The sequence below is a fragment of the Gracilinanus agilis genome, chromosome 5, assembly GCF_016433145.1.
Source record: "Gracilinanus agilis isolate LMUSP501 chromosome 5, AgileGrace, whole genome shotgun sequence".
Taxonomy (NCBI): Eukaryota; Metazoa; Chordata; class Mammalia; order Didelphimorphia; family Didelphidae; genus Gracilinanus; species Gracilinanus agilis.
Window position 1 is genome coordinate 295,503,821 of NC_058134.1, and position 10,003 is coordinate 295,513,823.

General features: G+C 46.8%; 1 protein-coding gene across 5 annotated transcripts in view; it reads left to right on the forward strand.

The window, feature by feature from the left end:
• Positions 1 to 436: 436 nt before the first annotated feature.
• Positions 437 to 10,003, forward strand: part of RAPGEF3 (Rap guanine nucleotide exchange factor 3) — a 34,154-nt gene continuing 24,587 nt past the window's right edge. For 3 of the 5 annotated variants that reach the window (XM_044678336.1, XM_044678333.1, XM_044678335.1), the window contains exons 1-9: positions 521 to 703; positions 6,593 to 6,646; positions 6,757 to 6,863; positions 7,088 to 7,209; positions 7,418 to 7,583; positions 7,907 to 7,991; positions 8,866 to 8,926; positions 9,099 to 9,175; positions 9,385 to 9,531. In XM_044678336.1, coding sequence (XP_044534271.1) covers positions 608 to 703; positions 6,593 to 6,646; positions 6,757 to 6,863; positions 7,088 to 7,209; positions 7,418 to 7,583; positions 7,907 to 7,991; positions 8,866 to 8,926; positions 9,099 to 9,175; positions 9,385 to 9,531 — 915 coding nt within the window. In that variant the 5' untranslated portion in view covers positions 521 to 607. Of the gene's footprint in view, positions 704 to 6,592; positions 6,647 to 6,756; positions 6,864 to 7,087; positions 7,210 to 7,417; positions 7,584 to 7,906; positions 7,992 to 8,865; positions 8,927 to 9,098; positions 9,176 to 9,384; positions 9,532 to 10,003 lie in introns of all 5 variants that reach the window. The other 2 variants (XM_044678337.1, XM_044678338.1) reach the window with 1 other exon arrangement.

Consider the following 10,003-nt stretch of genomic DNA (forward strand, 5'->3'; position numbering starts at 1 on the left):
GGGTGTCTCTGCGTAGGGACATGAAGGTGGGTGAGAGGTGAGGGAATTGGGCGGGGGAGTGTTCTGCTTAGAAACCAAAGAGGGAGGCTGACTGAAGCTACTTTTCCGGGCATCTAGAGGGGAATGAGGATGGTAAGGAAGTTCCGAGCTTCTCCGAGGGGTTGTCAGAGGTTGGCAGCCTTTAGATTAGCCAGGGAATTCTTCCCCGGGGGGAGTCTAGAGAGGGCCGGAGGGGAAAGAAGCATTTTCCAAGCGAGCCCAGTAGGAGACACCTAGACACCTCAAGCTAGCAGGTTCTACAGGAGGTCTTTTTGTCTCTCCTCCCACCTTCTTACAGAACTGCAGGCTTCTCTCCCACAGAGATCTAAGAGGTCTCCAAAGAAGGGGATTCGGCCCTTAAGCCAAACCACCAGGGTCTGCCTCGTTCGCCTGATTTCCCTCTCCCCTCCCACCCCCATCTCTGTTCTCCTTGCTCCCCGGGTCACAGGTGGGTTGGCCAGGTGAGGGCCGATGGCAGGTGGGGCTAGCAGGTGAAGAGCGCCCAGCTTTGGCAGGACTACCCACAGGAGGGCTCCCAGATGTTGTGCCAGAGGGGACATTGTTCAATATGGTGCTGAGGAAGATCCATAGGCCCCGGAGTTGTTCCTACCAGCTGCAACTAGAGCACAAGACATCCCCCAGCAGGATCCAGGGGCTTCGTTGGGTGAGTACTACCTCTGCTTAGGGATGAGGAGATGGAGTGGGGAGGATGCTGATGGGGAAAAGGGGAGGCTGCCGAGCAGGTTAGAGGACCTGGTGAGGGGAAGATTAGGGGTTAGAGTACCAGGTTGCGGGGAGGGTTAGTGAGACCAGGACAGCACTGTTTTGAGAGGGACTTTGTAGTGTCTGGGTGGTATGACTGTGAAATATGGGGACCAGGTCACCGGGTTAGATTTAGCCTTTTGATTATCTTGATGCAATTCTCATTTTTCTGTCTAATGATCTGAGCAACTGGACTTGGTTCATTCTTTGTTGAATGACTGTATGGGGAGACTCAGGCAAAGGGAGTCCAAGAAACACTGCTAAAGTGATAAGGCCATATTGGCATTTGGGACCAGTAAGGAGAAAGGAGTTAAAAGGAATAATTCTGGGTGAGGAAAAGGGAAACTGAGCAAGGGTAGCTGGAATGCCCTCTCCAACCTGTCACTCCCAATGATCAAAATCACCTTAGGGCCAGAAATTAAAAAAAAAAAAAAAAAAAAACCAGACTTGAAAAGAGAGACAAAGACAGTGAGAAGAAAGGTTATTAAATGGGGATGGGGGTTACACAGAGGAAGAAGGAAGAAAATAAATGGGAGAGAATAAATGGGGTGATAGAGTAAGGTGATGAGAATGGTACAAAGTTTTGAGTCTGTGAGGATCAGAGGTTACTCATTTCAGAGAAAAAAAAAATAGTTGGCCTCCAATCCCAGGGTATCTCTTAGAGGAATAGACATTTTCCTGGCATCTTGCTGACTAGATATAGTATTAAGTTAAACCCTGGGCAGCCAAAATCTATTACTTCTTAACCATTTTCGTATTCCACTGAGGATAAACTCTAACTACATCCCTTGTCAGGTATGAGAGAAGGGATCATAGGATTATAGAGTTAGACGTTTTCTAGTCCAGTCCCCTCATCTGACAAATGAGAAAATTGAAATCCAGAGGGATGGAGTTGCCCAAGGCCATTAGAGTTGCAGAGGTTGGATTTGAATCTGAATCTTCTGACTCTAGAGGCCCATTGCTTTTTTTCCACTGTATCACCTGCCTCTCAAGAGTCTAAGGCTCATCATGAGTAAGGACTTGAGGATCTACTATGTCCCACCCCTTGACCCAGTTGGTGGCTCTTCTCCTAATATTAGGGACCCCTAGATTTTTTAATTTGGCTTTGCTGGGACACTGGAGGAGGTTAAGGCGCCTCATTCCTCCTAGGCTTTTAATGGCACTTCTCCCCACCCCCACTTCCCTGGTCAGCCACTGTAGCTGCTGTCTAGAGCCAGTGGGCTGGAACCCTCCCTCCTTCCCTTTGGCCCTCCCAGGGCTATAATTACATGTGTGCTTCCTGTCCCCTCCCCAACCCTGTGAGGGAAGGTGGGGGTGAGGCAAGAGCTAGGACAATGAGGTCACAAGGTATTTCTCATGGGACCCCAGACCTGTGGGGAGGCAGCCAGGTTTTTCCATGCTTACTAGTGCCTTCAAAATCTAAGGGCAAAGAGTACCCAAGGAAGTTGAAAGGGGTGTGTGTGTCTGTCTGTCTGTCTGTGTCTGTCTGTCTGTCTGTCTGTCTGTCTGTCTGTGTCCGTGTTTGCATGGGGGTTGTTGAAAGGAACCTATTAGAATGTAAATAGTACTAATGACATGGAAATATGGCCTTTCCCCCAAGGTGCTGGATAACCAGAAATTTTAGCTTCCTGGGGCTGAGTGGAGAAGGGACAGAGGCCCAATCCCACCTCTGGCCTTACCTCTCTGCTATCTCCAGGGGAATGTTCTGGGAGGATCTACCCCATTGTGTCTGATCTTAAGAGGTAGCCATTGTGTATAGATGTAGCTGCTCCTATTGCTTCTCCCTCCAGTGTTCAGAGTATGAAAGACCCATCTAGTCCAGGAAGAGATTAGCCAGAAGGTAGTTGCATAAATGAGGAGGACTATGGGGATCTGGAGACCTTGGAAAGTGAGTACCGGGGGAACAATCAAATCAGCTGTCTCTCTCAGAAGCCAAAGAAGCAAAGAGCTGTTTCTGCTTCTTTCTAGAACAGGATAGAATTAGATTACAATAGGAGAGATTCTGGGTTAGATATCAGAAGGAACATCCTGGCCTGTCAGGGATAGGAGATACTAGAAAGGCAATTAAAGGGTATTTCCTGGAAATTTTGTTGCTTGGAAAACTGACTGGGGACATCTCCTGGGCTCTACTAGCCCCAGGGAATTTGGAACGCCGGAGTTAACAGTGGCAGCTTTCCAATGATAGCTGGCATTTATCTAGGGCTTTAAGGTTAGCAAAGTGCTCTGCTGATATTATCTCATTGGACCCTCCCATTAACCCTGTGAGGTAAACCCTGCAGGTAGTATTGTCTCCATTGTCCAGGTATGGAAACTGAGTCTGTGAGAGTTTAAGTGACTTGCTCAGCAGCGGCAGTCCGGTCAGTAAGTGGCAGAGGCAGGATTCCACCTCTAACACTCTGTACCACAAGAGCTATAGGGAGGCGGCCTTTATCCCAAACTCCAGAATGGACCTGCCCCCCAAATCTTTGGGCAGTTCTTCTGCATAGAGGACTCCCCTACCCCCCCCCCCCAGTACCATGGGCAGTCCTGACAGAGAACCCTTGCCAGGAGCTATAGGGAACAGGTCTGACGGGTCGGGACAAGATTACTTGGCTCAGTGCTTACCCCTGCATCCTGTGCTCTGACGGCATCACATGGGAAACGAGCAATAGTACAGATGCCAGCATGCGCCAGCCCTTTTGCCCATTGCCAACTCATGATTGCTGGAATTTTAGTGGACAAACGTCCACTCAATGTGGAACGTCTGGCTCTCGTTTTCATCCCATTCCATTTCTGACATGAGTGTCTCCTAGCATTTGGGTCTGGCACTCATTAAACACCCCCTAAGGATCATCTAGACTAGAAGAGTAAGCCAGTGGTTCCTAATCTGTGAGCCTGGGCCACCTGGGAAGTTGGGGGTAGGAGATAGTTTGCAGTGTTGCCATAGCCAGGTAGGTAGTGTCTGAACTTAGACCACTAAACAAGTCTGCGGAATTCTGTGAGATGAAAAAAAAAAAGTTTTTATTCAGAAAAAGGATGGGAATCCCCTTCCTCAAGGGTAATGTAATCCTCTGGTAGCTACATCCCACCCCATAGCGGGATGACCCAATTTATTTCAACCCCAGCTAACAGGATAGGCCAAGAAAGGGTTTGAATAAAGCTCTACCACTGTGGTATTGTGACTAGACGGGTCATATTAACTGATCCTGTAGTCTGTGATATGTGCTCCTGGGTCAGAACAACACCAGAGAAAAGAATATGTGGAAGGGAGAGAAGAGAAAAGGTCTGGAGTTCACAGGGGCAATGGGGCAGAGATTGTAGTTCTTCTGGCCTTCTGGGCCTTTTGAAATGAAAACATGTTCATTAGGAACTTTGAGTCAACAACTCAAGCACTGTTTGTCCTAAGAGATGGAGGAGGGGGAGGGTTCCTCTTCTTCCTCCCTCCCTTCAGCCCCTCCTCTTCATTTCCTGTAATTAATTCCTCAGGACTCAGTCTCTAGCATAGTTTTAGTTCCATCACCCAGGCAGTAACTCATACCTGCAACATGAAGTTTTTGAGGGACTCATTGCTGGCATTCCATCACTCTTAGGCCCTCTCAAATCAGTGAGCCTCAGACAACCAATGAGACCCTAAAAGCCAAGAACACCACTGTGGCCAAATGACAATCTCCACCAGGCCTATTATTTCCCAGGGTGATAAAGAGACCTCATTCTCTTGCAAAGTTTATAGAATATTTGTGCCAGGAAGGATCTTAAAGGTCATCTAATCCAACCTCTTCATTTTATAGTTGAAGGTATTGAGGTTCAGAGAGTGAAATGACTTCCCAAGATCACACGGCTAGGTCTCGGGACTCCCAGACACACAACACAATAACTGAGCCCCTGGCCCTCACATTACCCTCAGCCTCCCAATTCTCTGGTCTTTCTGCTGCCCTTGCTTCTCTGGGCCTTCCATTTTCTTATTCTTTCTCTGCCTTCCCACAATAATTCCCATAGTCTCACCCCCACCTCCCTTCAGATTCTGTTCTTAACCGTAACGAATGTCAACTCAGAGTAATCATGAGTGAGCGGAGGACAGAGAAGGAGAAAGGGAGAGAGTTGGGGCAACTGGTGAGTTGCTCTTTCTCATTATATATACCCTGGCCATCTTATGTACTGGGAAGACCAAGTGGCTCAGTGGAAAGAATGTGGAAGGATGGAGACTCAGAGAGCCTGAGTTCTCTTCCTGGTTCTGCTGCTTGCTGCCCATGACCTCATCCAAATTCCTGTAGGCTGTTTCCTCATCCAAAAAATGAGGCATTTTGATTTCATGTCCTCTAAGGTCCCTTCCTAGTTGTAAACTTGATATCTTATTCATCAAGTAGCATTTATTTCATTTATTTGTTTTGTAAAACCCATACCTTCCGTCTTGGTGTCAATTCTAAAACAGCAAAGCAGCACGAATCAGGCGATTACGGTTGAGTGGCTTGCCCTAGGTCACATAGCTAGGAAGTATCTGAGTCCAGATTTGAACACAAGCCCTCCTGAATACAGTTCTGGCATTCTGGCCCATAGCCTACTTAGCTGCCCCTCAACTAGCATTTATTAAGTACACACTATGCGCCAGGCACTGTCCTGGGGATTCAAAGAAAAACCCAACACAATCCCTGTCCTTCGGAAGCTCACAATCTAGTGGGGGGAGACAAGTAAACTATGTACAAGTGAAACATAGATAGGATTAGTTGTAAATAAGCAAAAACAGGGAAGGAGGGGGCAGCTGGGTAGCTCAGTGGATTGAGAGCCAGGCCTAGAGACGGAGGTCCTAGGTTCAAATCTGGCCTCAGATACTTCCTAGCTGTGTGACCCTGGGCAAGTCACTTGACCCCCATTGCCTACCTTACCCCACTCTTCTGCCTTGGAGCCAATACACAGTATTGACTCCAAGACAGAAGGTAAGGGTTTAAAAAAAAAAAAAAGGGAAGGAGATAAGATTGAGCAGGCTGGAGAAATGCTTCTTGCGGAATGTGGTCTATTCACTGAGCCCTAAAAGAAAGAAGCCAGGAGGCAAGGATGTCGAGGGAGAAAATTCCCCCTACAAGGATGTCGAGGGAGAAAAAAGGACCAGGAGAGTGAAAATAGTCAGTGTCACCAGATTAGAGTATGTGGAAGGGAACGAGCTGTATGAAGCCTGGAAGATTAGAGAGGGATGGGTTATGAAGTACTTTAAAAGCAAAACAAAGGATGTTCTATATGATCCCTGAGGTAATAGAGGTCACTCACTGGAGGTATCGAATAGGATGGGAGAAGGTAATATGGTCAAATATGCATTTTTTTAAAATCTGAGGGGGAAAGGGCAGCTAAGTAGGCCTGGAGTCAGGAGGTCCTGAGTTCAAATTTCGCCTCAGACATATCCTAGCTGGGTGATTCTGGACAGGTCACTTAATTCCAATTGCCTAGCCTGTACTACTCTTCTGTCTTACTTAGACTGAAGATGGCTGATAACCTTTGTTGTAAGTCTGGGGAACTTTTGAACAGTAATGATTACTTTCCTAGAAGTAATTCTGAAGCTCTAGAAGGGGGAAAGAAGCTGGGCTGATTGAGTAGAGAAATAAGGTAATTGTGTTCTCTCAGGAAAATGTAAGTTCCTTGAGGGCAAGAATTGTTTTTCAGTTTGTGATCTCTTCCCAGGGCCATGCTTGTCTGATTGAACTGCCTTAAGCTTGGGTCTGAGAGACTGGGAATGGGAGTAACGGAAAAGAATTGGCTCTGAAGGGTCCGGTGTCGGGGCCCCCGCACTGACAGCCTGGATCTCCCTGTTCTTCTTCCTCTACAGACACCACTTACCAATAGCAAAGAGACCCTGGACTTTAATGTGAGCCTGGAACAGGTACCTACTGGACGTATAAACAAAGTCAAGGCAAGGACTCCTGGAGGAGGAGGTGGGGGATCAAAGTGTTCCTTAACTGTGAGTCTCCTCTCTCTCCAATCACACCCCAGGCTACTTCAGAGCAGGTTCTCCGGGCTGGAAAGCTGCTTCACAGGCATCTTCTGGCTACTTGCCCCACCCTGGTGCGAGATCGGAAATACCACCTCAGATTGTACCGGTGGGTGGACAGCCTCCCCTTCGCCCTGCCCCGGGTTTCCCTCCTCTTCTCTGCTCTACGAGGATAGGAAAAGCAAAGTCTGAGAGCCAGTCCTGCCTCTCCTGGTAGAACTCGATAAGGAATGGGAGAGGTGTGGGATACCTTCTAGAGACAAGTCTTCCATTGCCCCAGGATTCTTTTCGTTGCCCCAATACTATCAAACGGTTGTGTTTCCCGTTTCCCAGGCAATGCTGCTCCGGGAAAGAGCTAGTTGATGGAGTTTTGGCCTTGGGGCTTGGAGTCCAATCCAGAAGTCAAGCTTTGGGTATCTGTCAAGTTCTCCTGAATGAGGGAGCCCTCTGCCACGGTGAGCAAGGGTAGTTTGTATAGTGGGTTTTCCCAAAAGGTGTTAGGGAAACTGGATGAGCATTAGATTTATCATACAAATAGATATTAGACAGGCTGTGGTGGATTTTGGCCAATGGTAGGGAAGTGGGCACACCATTCCTAAAACTGATTAAATCCTCCCTTTTCCTTGTTCCTCTCTCTTCTGTGTTTGGTTCCTGCCCCAACAGTGAAACACGAATGGGCTTTCCATGACAGAGATGCTCATTTCTATCGATTCCCTGGGCCAGAGCCAGACCTGGACAGCATTCAAGAGATGGAGGAGCTGGTTGAGGCTGTGACCCTGCTGTCTCAGCGAGGGCCTGATGCTCTGCTCACTGTGGCTCTACGTAAGCCGTGAGTCACAAGCCATTTATTCAGGTCCCACCCTCTCCCTAGGATGTAAAACCAGGGTCCCTTGTAACTCTGGGACTCTATGATACCCCTCCCTCATTGTCCCTCACCTATAGTAGAGTGAAGAAGAACACCAAACTGGGAGTTTGGATACCTGGACTCTAGTCCTTATTCTACCACTTAGTAGTTTTATACCTCTTCTTTCTGGGTCTTAAGTGTCTGGATCTGTAAAATGAAGGAGGTGAAAGAAATGACCTAGGGGGCCCGTCTAGGTTTAACATTAGATATGAAACCTTTTCCTCCATATTGTTTCCCTGTGCCTGTAGCCCTGGGCAGCGCACCGAGGAGGAGCTCGACCTAATCTTTGAGGAGCTGCTCCATATCAAGGCTGTGGCCCATCTGTCTAACTCGGTCAGTTATTATCTCAAACGTCACTTTGGCCTCACCTGTTTCCAGCATTGACTTTCTTTGTTGTTTTTGTTGTCAATTCTTTTTCTGCAATTATTAAACATTCGTTTTCTCTGCCTCCCGCTCGAAAATTAAGAAGAAAAACAAAATTTTTATAATGGATGTGCAGTTGAGCAAAACCAATTCCCAAGTCAGTCTTGTCCAAAAAATGTCTCCTTCTGCATATTTAGTCTATAACTTCTCTGTCAGACAATGGAATGATCTCTGTCATTATGGGTCTCTGGAATCATGTTTGATCATTGCATTGACCAGAGTTCTCAAGTCTTTACCATTATTCGTTAACACTGTTATTGTTATAGACTAAATTATTCTTCTGGCTCTGCTCACTTCACTCTGTATCTGCTCAGAAAAATCTTGCCAGATTTTTCTGAAACTATCCCTTTCATCTTTATGGCACAATAATATTCCATAACATGTATATACTATAATTTGTTCAGCCATTCCCCAAATGATAGGTGCTACCTTAGTTTCCAGTTCTTTGCCACCATAAAAAGAACTGGTATAAATATTTTTGTACCTCTGGGATCTTTTCATCTTTCTTTGATCTATTTGTAGTATTACGGTTAAAGGGTATTCAATTCAGTAACTTTTGGAGCATAATTCTAATAAACTTTCCTAGAGGGGCCCCTTCAGACCTGTATCTGCTGTGCTAAGTACTTTCATCCCTCCGTTGCCTCTGTCTCTCCAATCTTCCCATTCTAGGCTCTGCTGCTTGCCACAAGATCCATGAATAGCCTCCTGACCCCATTTGGTCCCATGAATTAGTCTTCCCTTTCTTGACTTCCTACTGACTGTCACCTTATATCCCTTCCTACAGGTAAAGAGGGAGTTGGCTGCTGTGTTGTTGTTTGAGCCAAGCAGCAAAGCTGGCACTGTGTGTGAGTAGGGGCTAAGTCTGGTGGTGGGGCAGGGCAGGGGACAAAGCAGAGTAGTGGGAACCTAGAGCTTATGGAGCCTGGGCTGTGGATTTATAGTCCAAAAAGACAGCAGAGCAGGTGGTCAGTGGTGATGGAGTTGGGGCAGTTTCTATCTAATCTTTACTTTTCTCAGTGTTCAGCCAAGGAGATAAGGGGACATCTTGGTACATTATCTGGAAGGGATCTGTTAATGTGGTGACCCATGGCAAGGTGTGTTCTTCTTTTGCTTTTCATCTCTCACTCTCTCACTCTCCCTTCTACCTGTTAGGAATTCATTGCCCTCTCTGGTGCCCCTTTTCTCTGTGGGCAATGCATGGGTTTGGCTCAAGGCTTTTAGCTCATTTTCTGATATATTTAGGTAAGGCTCGGATATGAATGAGCAGAGAAAAAAATGATTATCTGGTGAATCTTATTGATAGGGACTGGTGACAACCTTGCATGAGGGAGACGACTTTGGACAGCTAGCTTTGGTGAATGACTCACCCCGGGCAGCCACCATCATTCTTCGTGAAGACAACTGTCATTTTTTGCGGGTGGACAAGCAGGATTTCAACCGTATCATCAAGGTTACCCAAGCTTAGGAAAGCCCAGAAGCTGAGGGAGGGTAAAAAGAGATAAGGGTGGGTTATGGAGGAGAGGGATCAGAATTGAACTGAGGTCAGTATCAAGGGAAGGTAGGAGAATTGGAGACAAATTAGTGAAGGGAAACTAAAAGAGTCAAAGACTTGAAATTTTAGAGGAGAGATGGGAGGTTTGGAGGAAAAAGGTTTCGAACCAAATTGTATAACGATGGGAATCAAAAGGAAAGGATTGCAATGAAAGTGGGACAAAAAGGATAATCAGGCCAGAGAGAAGAGAAGCTAAATATAGATGGGGGTAAAGGAACTGAAAGAGCAAGTCCAGTGATTCTGGGTAAGACCGGGATATTGGGCAAGAGTGGTACAGAGAGGTGAGAGAAGAAAAAAGAAAGGAGGAAAGGAAAGGAAAGGGAAGGAAAGGAAAGGAAAGGAAAGGAAAGGAAAGGAAAGGAAAGGAAAG